This window comes from Callorhinus ursinus, unplaced genomic scaffold (assembly GCF_003265705.2).
Source record: "Callorhinus ursinus isolate GAN/ISIS: 27379988/994484 unplaced genomic scaffold, GSC_fseal_2.0 scaffold32, whole genome shotgun sequence".
NCBI classification, from domain to species: Eukaryota; Metazoa; Chordata; class Mammalia; order Carnivora; family Otariidae; genus Callorhinus; species Callorhinus ursinus.
The window spans coordinates 14,562,829-14,578,088 of record NW_027397094.1 but is presented as its reverse complement, the minus strand read 5'-3'; the positions used below and the strand labels follow the sequence as shown (position 1 = coordinate 14,578,088).

Sequence of the window (15,260 nt, the reverse complement as noted above, 5' to 3'; positions counted from 1 at the left end):
GGCAGAAGACATGAACAGACATTTTTCCAAAGAAGACATCCAAATGGCCAACAGACACATGAAAAAGTGCTCCACATCGCTCGGCATCAGGGAAATCCAAATCAAAACCTCAATGAGATACCACCTCACACCCGTCAGAATGGCTAAAATTAACAAGTCAGGGAACGACAGATGTTGGCGGGGATGCGGAGAAAGGGGAACCCTCCTACACTGTTGGTGGGAATGCAAGCTGGTGCAACCCCTCTGGAAAACAGTATGGAGGTTCCTCAAACAGTTGAAAATAGGGCTACCATTCGATCCAGCAATTGCACTACTGGGTATTTACCACAAAGATACAAATGTAGGGACCCAAAGGGGTACGTGCACCCCAATGTTTATAGCAGCAATGTCCACAATAGCCAAACTGTGGAAAGAGCCAAGATGTCCATCGACAGATGAATGGTAAAGAAGAGGTGGTATATATACACAGTGGAATATTATGCAGCCATCAAAAGGAATGAGATCTTGCCATTTGCAACGACGTGGATAGAACTGGAGGGTGTTATGCTGAGTGAAATAAGTCAATCAGAGAAAGACATGTATCATATGACCTCACTGATATGAGGAATTCTTAATCTCAGGAAATAAACTGAGTGTTACTGGGGTGGTTGGGGGTGGGGGGGGGGGGGTGGCTGGGTGATAGACATTGGGGAGGGTATGTGCTACGGTGAGCGCTGTGAATTGTGCAAGACTGTTGAATCACAGATCTGTACTTCTGAAACAAATAACGGAACATATTTTAAGAAAAAAGAAAATAAGATAACAGGAGAGGAAGAATGAAGGGGAGTAAGTCAGAGGGGGAGACGAACCATGAGAGACGATGGACTCTGAAAAACAAACTGAGGGTTCTAGAGGGGAGGGGGGTAGGGGGATGGGTTAGCCTGGTGATGGGTATTGAGGAGGGCACGTTCTGCATGGAGCACTGGGTGTTATGAACAAACAATGAATCATGGAACACTGCATCAAAAACTAATGATGTAATATATGGTGATTAACATAACAATAAAAATTAAAAAAAAATAAATAATAAAAAATAAACAGCCTAGAGAATAACCAATCCAGATGGAGAATCAAGAATACTGCTTTTTGAATGCGGTATCCGTAACAATTTTAGGTCTATTTGAATATTTCATTTCTTTGAACTTTTTGGTAAATTGAATTTTGAAAAAGAATTTGTCCATCCCATCCACATTTTCTACTTGATCAGCGTAAGGTTGTTAATACCATCCTTTTGTGATTTTTTAATACAACAGTGATATGTGCCTTTTCATCCCTAAAATTCACTCCTTATTCTTTTAGGCTCACTCATCAGGGATTTATCAAGTTAACTAGTCTTTACAAAGAACAGATAGTTGATTGTGTTGATCTTCTTTATCAAATCTTTGCGATTTTGTTAATTTACATTCTTAATTTGTTTTCCTGGCTTTTATTGTATTTGAGCTTAATTTGTTCTTCCTCTTTTTTAACATCTTGAGGTGGATGCTTGGCTCATGTGGTTTTTGCCACCCCTCCTAATATGGTTGAACCTATGTAGTTATATATATAGTTAAAACTATATAGTTAAATCTATGTAATTAAACTTATAAATTTTTCTCTAGCCATGGTGGTAGTTATATATTTTATTATTCAGTTCAAAATACTTTCTCGTTTCCATCGGGATTCCCTTTACCCATGGGTTATCTAGAAATATATATCTTTAGAAATATATATGTATAAATATATATGAACATTTAGTAATAATCTATGATTTCACGTTTAATTCCAGAGAACATACTCTGAATGATTTCAGTCACTTGTTGAGACTTGATTTATCACAAAGAATATGGTCAGTTTTGTAAATCTTTGTAGGTACTTTAAAAGAATGATTTATCTGCACGTTTAAGGTGCAGGGTTCCAGAAATGTCCATTGATTAAATCTGATGCTCATGGAGTAGGCATTATTCTTTAATTTTTAATTTAAATTTAATTTAGTTAACATATAGTGTATTATTAGTTTCAGGGGTAGGTATTATTCCATTGTGAAGGAAGAGAAGGAGGAGGAGAAGGAATAAGAAAGAAAAAAAAAACAAGAGTAGCCTTTACTCATTTGTAACACTAGGTGGCACCAGAACACAGCTTCAAATACAGTAAAACTACAGTACATTGCCATTATTACAAAGCAGGAGAGTTTAAACAAAGGGTGAATTCAGTACTCCAGAAATCATGTCCCCAAAATAACAGTTGTACTTTTCATCTCTTTAGTTTGTTCATGTCCTGTGAAAGTCAGTGTGTATTGTGCGTGTTTTTGTGACTATTATTATTTATTTATTAAATTATTGTTTTTCTTAATTTTCTGTGCAAATTAGTGTCCCTAAAGAACAGAATAGAAATTCTGGAACCCAAGGTATATTCTAAATTAATTAAAGAAATTTTTAGGAAAAAAAGAGGATTTTTTTCCCTAGACATTTAAACAGTACATCAGGCCCCCACCCCAAAATGACAAAAAAAACAGTAACAAAAACAAAAAACCTGACATTAAGATGTATCCTAAGGCAGTTGATATCTGCAGCCCCATAGTAAGGACCTTGGTGAACTCACCCTCCCACAAACACAATGAAAACAGAGGCACAAGCAAAACGGTCATTTCAGATCCCTGGAAATTAACCAAAGCCATGGATTGAATAGCAAATCACCTATCCAAGAGAAACTCTTGAACTTCGGTAAGACATTGGGGTCTGTGATGTTTTAACAGGGGCTATTGTCATCCCTTCTACATCCCAGGCCCAGTGACTTGCCCTACAGAAAGAGAAGAGTGTCCTTTAGATTTAAATGAAAGGACACCAGACAATCACTTGAATCCACCCAGAGAAATAAGGGACACCAGCAAAAATAACTACCTGGGTAAACATAAAAACAGTATAAACATACTTTCATTTATACTTCCTTTACACTCCTATCTGTTTTAAAAGACAACTGTAGGGGCGCCTGGGTGGCTCAGTTGGTTAGGCAGCTGACTTTGGAATTTGGCTCGGGTCCTGATGTCAGGGTGGTGGGATCAAGCCCCGTGCCGGGCTCCACGCTTCGTGCAATCTGCTCGTCCCTCTCCTGGTGCTCCTCCCCCCACTCACTCTCGCTCTCTCCCTCTCTCTCTCTCTCAAATAAATAAATAAATAAATAAATAAATAAAATCTTTGAAAGGCAACTGTATAAAGCTAGAATTACAAAACTGTGCTAATGTGGGGCTTATGATAAAGATGTAATTTCAATGAAAAGAATAGCATAAAAGAAGTGGGAAGGAACAGAGGTTATATGGGAGCCAAGTTTTGTGGTGGTGATTTTAATCCCTAGTACAACCACTAAGGGAGGGTGCGGGGGGGGGGCGGAAATTGGAGGGTGCAGGGGAAATTTAGCTCTTCCAAGGATCCTTTTGTATCCATAACTTTAAAAAAATATGTATGCAGATAATAATTAGAACACACACGGAAGATTTTCTAGGTTCCTTCTAGATGGATCCTAAACATGGCAAATGTTAAAAGATAGAGGCATCTAATCAAGAGAACAATAAACTGAAAAAATATTAATGTCACTTGAAAAAGCAGGCTTGGAATCCATCTAAGTAGGAAAAAAAAACAAGGTTTCCCGTACAAAGGTTAATATTAGGGAAAATCAAAATCCAGGACAAGTGGAAGATGGGGCTCGTATTTTTTCAAGATGTTTAATTTCAAATCTTTGAGAGGCTGAGGTTTTGTTTTGTTTTGTTTTAAGGGCATTCTTACTGTTAGTCTAGAAAACCAGTTTGCCCGAGAGCATTATCAGATTAAGGAAACACCCCTGAAAGAGATACTTACTGGAAGCATTCTCTCACTGAACCCTCAACTTTATCAAGTGACTTGAGAAAAGATTAGAAAGACTTCAAATAATCCTGTGATTTAGTGGCAACCACAAAGCCATGCTTTACAGGGCACAAGACCGTTTTCAAAGGATTTCACATTGATCATCTCCTTCAGGATAACATAACCAACCCAACAAGGTAACAGTAACACCTATAAAATCAGGAAGTCCACATCATGATGAAGATCCTGTGGCTTTAGGCCCTGGAAATTCTTGCTGAGAATTGGCAGCAACAAGAATGGATTAAACCAGAGTAGTCATAACTGGTACGTTCCACATTTGTGTTTAAAGCAAAGAGAGGTCAGCTGGGCTAGTTGAAGAGTTCTGAGACATTTCTGCAGAGATTTTCCAAAGACTGAGAAAAAGTCTTCACTTCACGAGAGAAACCTGAACTACATGGATCAGAGCTGAATTAGCCTATGCTTACTCACTAATTAGAAAGAAATGCTGGGATTTATTTAGTGTTACTCTTCTAAGAATTTCAGAAGAGCTGTTTCATTTTGTTATTTCATTAACGCTCATGGTATTCATCAACTTCTTAAGGGAGCAGGTTAATAGTCTTCCAATCTTATATATAGATTAAAAAACTGGAAAGTGGAATCAAAAGTTGAAGGTCATTACAAAGGTCAGTGGTATAAGTTGGCTTTTGCTGTGTACCCCAGTCTGGTTTAGGAAGCTTACAGATCTGATAACACAGGAAAATAGATCTGATATGCAGGAAACCATCATTTTCATAATGAATAAGATAAAAGAGCACTACAGAGTAAGTTTGTTCAGAGTAGAAAAGGCAACTCACAAAAGGAGACGCATGAGTCAAAGAATCAGATATTTTGATCAAGAACATTAATTTACTGTATGTTTTGTAATGTAGTAGCAAGCTACTGTCACTTACTAAAAAGTAAACATGGCAAAAATAAACCTATTATTCTACAGTTTTTTTCACTATGATCTTAGAATGATGACTTGCTCTTTTTTAAAAGTCATCTCTGTCCTTTGTGTCCTCTGTTTAATATTTCTAGCAGGTTATGAAGAATTAGTCATTACATTTGAAAAGAGTCCAGTAAATTATAAATAAAACTAATTTTGATAGGACAACATGTACAAAAATGGTAACTCAGAGTGGAATGGCAACCGTCCTATCTCGGGCCCAAGGTCATGAGCTTTGAGCTTTACTTCAGAAGAGATATCTTCAAGGGTTCAAAAAAGACCTTGGCTTTGGGAAACGACTCAGATTTTTACATTGTTGTGTTAGTCGGTGAAGCAGTTCATTGTCCATTCGGGCAGCCCTGATTGTAATCTGTAACTTTCAGCATGGACAGCCAAGGCTCCGGTCTTGTCCAGTGAACAAAGTTACAGAAATTCTGAAACTCATGATTATGTTAAAGCTGAAAGCCAGCTGAAACTTGGAGAATGTTTAGTAACCCGATACACAGACTGAATCCAAAGCTTCACCACTTATAATACACGTCAATAAATGTTAACTTATCATTGTTGCTATATCATCATCATCTGCTGTTATTATTACTCATTGAACCCCACATCCATAAGCTCATGAAAAGGAAGCCAGAGAACCAGATGCAAGACAAAAACGCTTCATTGACAACCTCCACACATTCAGAAAGTACATCTCGATACTTTTTACTCATGCTTCATTTATACTTACTCAACTACAATATCGAAGTCATGAGTTGGGCCTTCCTGAGAGCGTGAAAGTCAAAGTGTACTATGAACTCCCTTGTGGTATATGTTCAAGTGATCTTTCTCCAGATAATTGTCGTCTGATTCCTTTATCTCCATCCGGTTTTGTTCTGATCTGATTTCACCTTCTGAACAAGGCCACCCTGTCGACCCTGCTGAATATAACATGCACCTGTTCGTTCCGCCTTTGCCCCCATTCCTGATCCATGTTTTCTTGTTCTCCTTTTTATTTTTATATAGCAGTTATCAAATTCTAAAGGACCATGTAATTTATTTATGTATTCTATTTCCCATCTACTGCTTCTAAGATATAAGCTTCATCATGATAGAGAACTTTGTTATGTTCACTTTTATATCCCAAGTAACTTGATTACTGCCTGATACTCAAAAAAAAAAAAAAAGTGTTGAATGATAAGTCTATTCATTCTCTGTATTCTTTCCTACCTCAACGGCAACTTATCCGTATTGTTGCTTGGTTTTATTGTAGCATAGTTCATGATAGATAAATAAGAAATCTGATGACACCAGAATAAAGTTATAATTTATGTCACACGCACATAATTCCGTTTGCTCAAAAAGCATCATGTTTTGAGATACGATATTCCCAAGAGCCTTGGCACTTACCATTCCAAGGATAAATATACTTTGTTTTTTCTTCTAATGCGTCCTTCATGAACAGTAACTAATATTAAAATAATATGAGCTAACATTTATTAGCCCCAGTGAAGTGCCAATGCTTTAATATTGGTTCAAGAGATCAAGAGATCTTCAAAACAACACCAGGGGTAAAGATATATTGTCCTACCATATATTATCCTACCTCCTCTTCATGTTGGGAGGAGACAATGGAAGAACAAAGATCCAGTATCATCTAGCAAGTGATGACAAAGTCAGGATTGGAACCCAGGACCATGTTAACACTTGCTGTCAATCACAGTGGCATAGTTCCTTTCGTTGCTCAGCAGTTGATGACAGGTTATACCAAATTATACCACATTGGTAAAATATCACACACACCATCTCCTAAATGTAATTCGAGTAAGTAACAACAAGCGGGATTTGCAAAATTCCAGGATATGAATCAAAACACTTGTTGTCTTAAAAAGATTGGCACAGGGGCACCTGGATGGCTCAGTTGGTTAAACATCTGCCTTCAGCTCGGGTCATGATCTCAGGATGATCTCAGGTTCCTGGGATCGAGCCCCACATCAGCTTCCCACTCAGCGAGGAGTCTGCTTCTCCCTCTTCCTCTGATCCTCCCCCGGCTTGTGCTCTCTCTCACTCTCTCTCTCTCTCTCTCTCTCTCTCTCTCAGATGAACAAATAAAATCTTTAAAAATATAAAAAAGATTGGCACAGTACCAGACAGGAGGAATTGAATTGAGCTGTTAATAGTCTTCCTAATATTCTTTATTTCACACCTCAAAGTATATAGGTCTGAAAAAAAATAACTAAAAATTCTGGGAAACAATTTTTGAATCCCAAATATTTTTCCATTTTTTTAAAGAATTCACACACACAGTTCTTGGAGGAATATTTTTTTCCTCTCCCTTCCTTCCTGCCCCTCCAGGGTTTGTCACTTCTTGTCATGTCCAGACACCCCAGCCCATTTTTGAACTTCTTTCTAATCTGTCTTCCCTTCTCAGTTCCTCCCAAGAAAACACCCTTTCCTGCAGTTGAATAATCTCAAAGGTCAGTGTCTGGGAACCTGGAACAGCCAGTCACCTTACAAACAACCTCTCTTCTCACTGATCCCCACTAGCCTTCAACTGCTCTGTCATTCCACACATTCCACAAAATAGGGCCCTCTCTTACACGGCTGTTTTCTTGTATCTGTTAGTCTTGGCTCTCAGACCCTTGATGGCAGGGGCAGCTCTAGATGAATTTTCACCACCTTACTTCCTCAACCCTTGTTTATTCCACCGTAGATTACATCTCAACTCTACTGAAGCTGAATTTTTAAATGTCAGCATATTTCGTGGGTAGATTAGATAGCCCCCCCCCCGCCCCTCCCAAGAAAGGGATGATCTTCTCTGCTATTAGCTACTGAAGTTCCCTCAGGTAGGAAACTAGAGGTCAAAGCAGGTGGGAGAGTCAACATTACTCTCTCAGCATTTTTTTTTAAGATTTTATTTATTTACTTGACAGAGAGAAGAGAGAGCACAATAGTAGGCAGAACGGCAGGCGGAGGGAGAGGGAGAAGCAGGGAGCCCGACACGGGGCTCGATCCCAGGACCCGCGGATCATGACCTGAGCTGAAGGCAGATGCTTAACCAACTGAGCCACCCAGGCACCAAACACCCCTCATTTAATAAAAGCCTAATCAACAGAACTGCTTTTTTTTTTTTTAATCCTCCCTTTAACTAGGACAATTCTAAACTTCTCAAATCTTTCAGGACCCCTTTACATGCTTGCAAATTATTGAAGACTTCAAAGCGGTTTAGTGTATCTGCATATATTTTGTGTATTTGTGTTCCAACTACCAGTAATTTCTGTATTGGAAATTAGAACTGAGAAAATTATAAAATCTGCATTTATAGCTTTATTTTAAAATAACAACAATAAACCCATTACATGGCAATATGTAACACACTTTTAGGAAAAAAATATTTTTTTTCCCAAACTGAGACATATAAGTAAGTTGGCCAGTATCACTTCAGATTTTTCTAGATCTTTTTTTCTACCTGGCTAGAGATAGCTGCATTCTCTTCCATGCTTCTGCATTCAACTTGTTGCAAAATATTGTGCTGCTTGAAACAAAAGGAGAAATTCCAGCCTCATACAGATAAGTGATTACAAAAAGCAGAAGCACTTTTCCACTTTTTATTTTGAGGTAATTATAGATTTACATGCAGTGGTAAGAAATCATACAGAGAGAGCCTGTGCCCCCTCTTCTAATTTTACCTAATGGTAGCATCTTGCGTAACTCTAGTACGATATCACAAGGACAGCAACACTGATAACATCCAGGAAACTGACTTGGGGTTCATGTTTTGCATACATTTCTCTGTGTGTGCCTGTGTAATGTGCTTCTGTGTACGTGTGTGTGTATTTAGTTCTGTGCCATTTTTCCACATGTGCGCAATCGTATGACCAACACCCCAGTTAAGATACAGAACAGTTCCATCCCACAAGTCTCTCCTGCCACCCTTTTATAACCATAGTCACCTTTGGGGCGCCTGCGTGGCTCAGGTGGTTAAGCGTCTGCCTTCGGCTCAGGTCATGATCCCGGGGTCCTGGGATCGAGCCCCGCATCGGGCTCCCTGTTCAGCAGAGAGTCTGCTTCTCCCTCTCACTTTGCCCCTCGTCCTGCTCATGCTTTCTCTCTCTCTCTCTCTCTCTCAAATGAATAAATAAAATCTTTAAAAAAAAATAACCATAGTCACCTTCCTATCTCTCTCTCCAATGCTCTAACTCCTACTAAACACCGCTAATCTTTTCTAAGGCAGAAGAATTTTTCATGGCCTTCTCAGGGAAGATACTCTCTAATACTATTCAAAAACTGGACAAGTGGTACTCTCTTAAAGACTTCAGCTACAGTGTAGAATCTGAAGTCATTATCGGTGAATCATAATCTGCTTTGAATGGTCATTTTTCCATTCATGATTTTGTGTTACCAAAAACATATTGGTCTTTGGGAAAATATTGGTTCACTGAACTATACAGATCTTTCAAATGTTGGGGTAGTTCCTTATACAATACCAAGAAATCACATTTGTTAATGTCACTACCAATCCTATCAGAAAAGGCTTTAAGTGTTTGGAAAGTTATGGAGCTTATGAAAGCAGCTACAAGTTTTCCCAAATCCTGATTTTTGCTTGGAAGCTTAAATTTTATCATTGGCAACAGATACTATCAGTCGTTTTCCATGAAATAATACTCTTGTTCTATTCATTTTCTAGGAAATGTCTCTGAATAACTACAATTTGTTTATCACTCATTCTTTCAAGTAAAAATGGTATTCCATGAAAAAAAGTGACTAGGTTGGCATACAGCTCAAAGGTCACCCAAGTGTTTTTTCTTATACAGCGATCATATTTGGGTATGCAGCAGAATTGTTTTATGTTTACCATTGTGTCAGAGTGAATCTTAAAGACCTATACTCAAGAGTTAAGATTTGGGGGCACCTGGGTGGCTTACTCGGTTAAGCATCCAACTCTTGATTTCAGCTCAGGTCATGATCTCAGGTTGTGCGATGCACCCCTGCATGGAGCCTGCTTGAGATTCTTTCTCTCCCTCTCCTGCCTGTCTGTCCCCACCCTCCTCACCCCCTAAGAGTGCACACGTGCCTTCACGTGCTCACTCCCTAAAAAAAAAAAAAAAAAAAAGTGAAGGTTTAATTTTTAGTTTTCACTGCTTTATCAAGGACATTTCAAAGTGAACCTAACATTTTTTTTCTTGATTTGCTACACTAACCGTCAGTGCAAATGTCAACACAGCGAAAAAGGCAAATAACATTTTGGTATAATTATGAAAATAATTTTGGCCTTGTAGACCCCCTGAAACAGGGATCTCTTGGGGCCCACAGAGCACACTTTGAGAACTGCTGACCTGATAATTGGGGTAGTGGTAGTTAAATAGAGCAAGATTCCCAAAGAGAAGATGATCCTTAAGGGCTGGTTCTTCTTCCAGAACCAACCCTGATACAATTTTTCAAGAAAGCAATTCCATATAGCCATTCCCTGTTTTCCCTAACACTAACCTGCACTCCTGATTCCTTTTAATTTTTTCCTCTTGCTTCTTATTTTTGTCACCTTCCATTTAAATGTGTTTGTCATCAAAGTTCTGTCTTAGCTCTCTGCTTTTCCTGTGTTACTACCTTCTTGGTAGAATGCGCTGGGCTGGACAGAGTGGGCATGGTTATAGCACACATCTCTAGGTAGTGCTCTTTCCCCAACTGCAAGATTTGGGGGGTTAGAAAAAAAAAAAGACACAACAGTTACAAGTGATGAATTTTAGGATCATCAAGCCCCATCAGGACAGTCTGCTGCTGAGAGGTCCCAAATGGGGAAAAGGTCCCAGGGGATCACAGTGCTGGAGGTTCCAGGAGGGTCTGGAGGATGAGTCTTCGAATCATGGTGTGGACAGTCATAGTCACTTGGTACTCCTGTTAGTATCAGGCGTGTGAGCAAAACGAGGGCTCAAGTTTAGCGGAGTTAAAAACCTTCACAGGAGCGCCTGGGTGGCTCGGTCGGTTGAACGTCTGCCTTCAGCTCAGGTCATGATCTCGGGTCCTGGGGTCGAGACCCGAGTTGGGCTCCCGGCTCCCTGCTTCCTGCTCAGCAGGAGGTAGGTGAGGAGTCTGATTCTCCCTCTCCTTCTGCTCCTCCCTCCTCCCTGCCTGTGTTCTCTCTCTCTCTCTCTTGTAAATAAATAATATCTTTAAAAAAATAAAGGGCTTCACAGACTCATCCATCTGGAACTGGAGAGGGGGTTCCTGGCAGGTAGCAGGGTCCCTGAAGGGCACAAGGAGAATGCTAGGGTGAACAGAACTGTCACATTGCTCACACCGGCCTTCCAAATAAAGGGCACACACGGGGTCCCCCTGCTCTCTGCATGGCCTAGAATATTTCTCTACAGTGTGAAACATCGCCTTAAGGAAATTACTTCCAAAACTCAATTCCCTCCACCCCCTGGTCTCCTGAGTCCCTGATTCTCTGATAGTCCCACTGTATGACTGGGTGCCCCCAAGTCATCCCAAATTCAACACATCAAAAAATAACCCTAAAACCATTTTCTAGGTCATTTGACATCATTTCCTTCCACCTCCTTGCTTAAGTGAGAAACCTGGGTAGGGTTCGCTTGAACACTTCCCACAAGCCCTTATCCACAATTCTAAAACCAAAAAGCTCCGAAAACCAAAACCGATTTGGTAAGGTGGCATCAGAACTCATTTGGCAACAAAACTTAAAATGACATGAGGCTCTTTGTGGACTTTATCTGCCTCACTTGGTGAGATTATTTTAGTATTTGGGGGCAGAAATATCAATGTGTTTGTTCATGGGGTGCTGTCCCATCCCATCTCTAGACAGTTTCAATTTAATCCTATCACCACTCTGTCCTAAAGCATCAAGGCTCCCCACCACCCCCAGCCATGTCATTCCCCACCTCATTCATTCCAGTACGACCTTCTTGATATTTGCCATATCCGTGTGCCGAATGTACCATTTTAATTGTGTTTTGAGTTGACTCATTTTTTTTTACTTAATGTTTGCACAAGAATCTTAATTTCATTGCTGCAAATGGAAAACCCATAAAGCTAGTCGTACACAGAAGCCAACCATAAGTGTAAGTACCAGAAAAACAAAATGATTAGAAACTGTGTTTGCCAAAAGGTCTGACCACAGACTGGCTCACTCTCATTATTGAAAAGGGATATTAATAATAAGAGCTAATATATATTGAGAACTTAATATGTGCTAAGCACCATCCACCCCTTTACATCCATTACCTCTTTTAGCTTCCCTATCACGCCCTATGAGGTAGTTACTATTTCTTATTATTCCCATTTTACAGTAAGGAAATAGCCACAGAGAAGTAAAGCAACATGCTCAGGGTCACACAGCCAGTAACAGTATAATTTGAAGGACTGAAAGTAAACTGGAAAGGCAGTGACTTTCTCATTGTGTTATTATAGGGCCTATCCTCATAAAACCCAAAGAGCCGCTCCATTCGCTGGTGGTAAAGGACCCACACGTCAGGAGACACTGGCCTACTACAGGACATTCACTTTCCTTTAGAATTTTTGTAATTAGGCTTTCTTCTTTCTAGTCTCATCGCTTGCCATAGTGATCTCTCAGGCTCTAGCAGTACCCTGAGCCTGATATTTATTTGTTCTTTCTTGTCTTCACTCACACTGCCTGGGATGACCTTCTTCCTCTTTTTATTAACCCTAGTCATACTCAGCTCAAATGACACACCACAAGGCATTCCCCAGTGATCCCAGGCAAAATGAAGTGCTTCTTCACCTTGAGCCTAGAAAAACTGGTTTATTCTTCTGCTGTGGAAGTTGCTCTTTTCTCTTACCATTCTCTAGAGAAGGGGCTTCATAACCTCCAATCCTTAGTGTAGGGTCTTACACAGGGTATGTGCTCAATAAACTAGTTAAATGAGAAGTATTGACCCCTGGAGAGGTCATTCCCACATCTCCAGCAATATAGACCGAAGATCCACGTTTGTATAGGCCTGTCACGATCAGGGCAGAAACTGTAGACGGGTGTAGAACGGGGATCATGGGGCGGAGGAGGGAGTCTCCGTGAGTCCGGGCTGGGCACTGCTGTCCTTTCAACAGCGCAGGGAGGGAGGTGGGCTATCTACCCCTCAAAGATGATTTCAAAAAAATAATAATTGAAAAAATGACAGGGAAGAAAACATGTGCATACAAGAAAAATCCCAAAGTTCCTCCTTATCGCTAGACTTGAAACGATCCCTGCCCCCAGACATAAAAGCTTCACTTCCCATCTGTGTTAGGAGGCTACCGTTCCCTGCACAGAGCGAACCGAGAAGGGTGGAGGCCCTGCTTCCCACAATGTTTCTGTACACAACTGGTCCCGCGCGCTGCGCCAGGTTAACACCGGTAAATGAACAGTCAGCATACCAGGGACCCCCGGAGTTTCTGCGCACTGACTCTCTTGCTCTATTCCCAGTTTCTGGGAATATGTACGGCCCAGGACTCTGGCACCCAGTCGTGACCAACGTTTCCTAAACCTGAACCTGTGGGTTCACAGGGGACAGGCAGTCCTGTCCCACTCGAGGAACCAGTAAAGGCAAACGCGGGATGATGTGTCACGAAGAACGAGCTTCGGGGTCTATACAACCTGCAGCTCACGGCGCGGTGATGTGTCATCTAGTTAGTTTTGGGCTGCCCGGTAGATTTCGAACCGCTCGCAGTCCGGTAAACTGGTTTGGAAACGCACTCCGATGCGTTCCGCCCCCAGTTCTGGGATGCACAGTGACTCTCCCAGAACTGCAACCTACTCCCTCGCGTCACGCCCCAGCGAACCGGGTCCTCTTCAGCCGCGGCACGGCTTTTTAGAGAATCGTGAACTCCCCAAAGCCTTTCCCTTGGCTTAGTTTAATTTTTCTCGAAAACGTCGTGCAGCTACGGCCGGCTCCGCCTCCCGGGCCGAAGGGGCGCAGCGCACCCTAGCCCGGGAGCGTCAGCGGAGAGGCGGCCCCGGGCCCGGGGGTCTGGGCGGGCCCCGAGGGGGCGTGGCGGGCCGGCGCGGTGGGCGGGTCCTAGCGGGGCGGGGCAGGCCGGCGCTGTGGGCGGGTCCTGGCGGGGCGGGACGGGTCCTGGCGGGGCGGGGCGGGCCCGGAGGGGCGGGCCCAGGCGGCGGCTAGGCCCAGCCAGCCGCAGGCCCGCCGCAGGCCCAGCGCGCCACCATGGTGCGACAGCGCCCGCGGCTGTGGGGACCGCTGCAGCAGCAGAAGCGGACGAAGCGGAACGGGGGCTGAGGCCGGGGCCTCCGGGTAGTGGGCCCGTGAACCCCCGCGTCCCCGACTACCCCTCCTTGCCGGACCATGCGCGCCCCGAGCCGTCCCGGAGGCTGAGCCCGTAGCCCCGCTCCGCCGTCGCCCTCCCGGCCGCCCCCCATGGCCTTGCCGGGCGCCGAGGGCGCGGCTGACAGGCCGGTGTCCCCGGCCCGAGAGGGCCCCGCCGGCTCCGCGTCGTCGTCGTCCGCCTCCTCCGGCGGCTCGGCCTCCGCCTCGGCCTCGGCGGGAGTGGGGCTGTGGGCCGCGCTGTACGACTACGAAGCGCGCGGCGAGGACGAGCTGAGCCTGCGGCGCGGCCAGCTGGTGGAGGTGCTGTCCCAGGACGCCGCCGTGTCGGGCGACGAGGGCTGGTGGGCCGGCCAGGTGCAGCGGCGCCTCGGCATCTTCCCCGCCAACTACGTGGCGCCGTGCCGCCCGGCCGCCAGCCCCGGGCCGCCGCCGCCGCCGCCGCCGCGCCCCGGCTCGCCCGTGCACGTCGACTTCGAGCGGCTGGAGCTCAAGGAGCTCATCGGCGCCGGCGGCTTCGGGCAGGTGTACCGCGCCACCTGGCAGGGCCGGGAGGTGGCGGTGAAGGCGGCGCGCCGGGACCCGGAGCAGGACGCGGCGACGGCGGCCGAGAGCGTGCGGCGGGAGGCGAGGCTCTTCGCCATGCTGCGGCACCCCAACATCATCGAGCTGCGCGGCGTGTGCCTGCAGCAGCCGCACCTCTGCCTGGTGCTGGAGTTCGCCCGCGGCGGAGCGCTCAACCGCGCTCTGGCCGCAGCCAACGCCGCCCCGGACCCGCGCGCGCCGGGGCCGCGCCGTGCGCGCCGCATCCCCCCGCACGTGCTGGTCAACTGGGCCGTGCAGATCGCGCGGGGCATGCTTTACCTGCACGAGGAGGCGGTCGTGTCCATCCTGCACCGGGACCTCAAGTCCAGCAACAGTAAGTGGTCTGGGGGGGGGGGACGCAGCCTGGCCCCGCGAAGCCCACCTCGGTGCCAGCCCTGGGCCGGCCCCTCCCGACCTTGAGCCAGGTGGAAGGAGGCGGGGGTCAGCCTCCCGGCGCCCGCAGCACCTTCTGTGCTGGCCTTCCGGGCCCGGAGGTTCAGCTAAACCTTGGTTACTAGCCTTGGGGCAGGTGACACACTTACCTTGACTTTGCTTTGTTGCTTTTCT

General features: G+C 44.4%; 2 protein-coding genes across 3 annotated transcripts in view; one reads left to right on the top strand and one right to left on the bottom strand.

Moving 5' to 3' along the window:
• The window catches only part of PCNX2 (pecanex 2), a 313,479-nt gene extending 307,832 nt beyond the window's left edge, over window positions 1-5,647 (bottom strand). The window contains exon 1 of the mRNA XM_073879043.1: window positions 5,573-5,647. The gene's annotated coding sequence lies outside the window, so the exon portion shown is untranslated. The remainder of the gene's footprint in view (window positions 1-5,572) is intronic.
• Window positions 5,648-13,967: 8,320 nt separating this feature from the next.
• Window positions 13,968-15,260, top strand: part of MAP3K21 (mitogen-activated protein kinase kinase kinase 21) — a 56,392-nt gene continuing 55,099 nt past the window's right edge. For both annotated transcript variants that reach the window (XM_025850893.2, XM_073879042.1), the window contains exon 1: window positions 13,968-15,027. In XM_025850893.2, coding sequence (XP_025706678.1) covers window positions 14,202-15,027 — 826 coding nt within the window. In that variant the 5' untranslated portion in view covers window positions 13,968-14,201. The remainder of the gene's footprint in view (window positions 15,028-15,260) is intronic.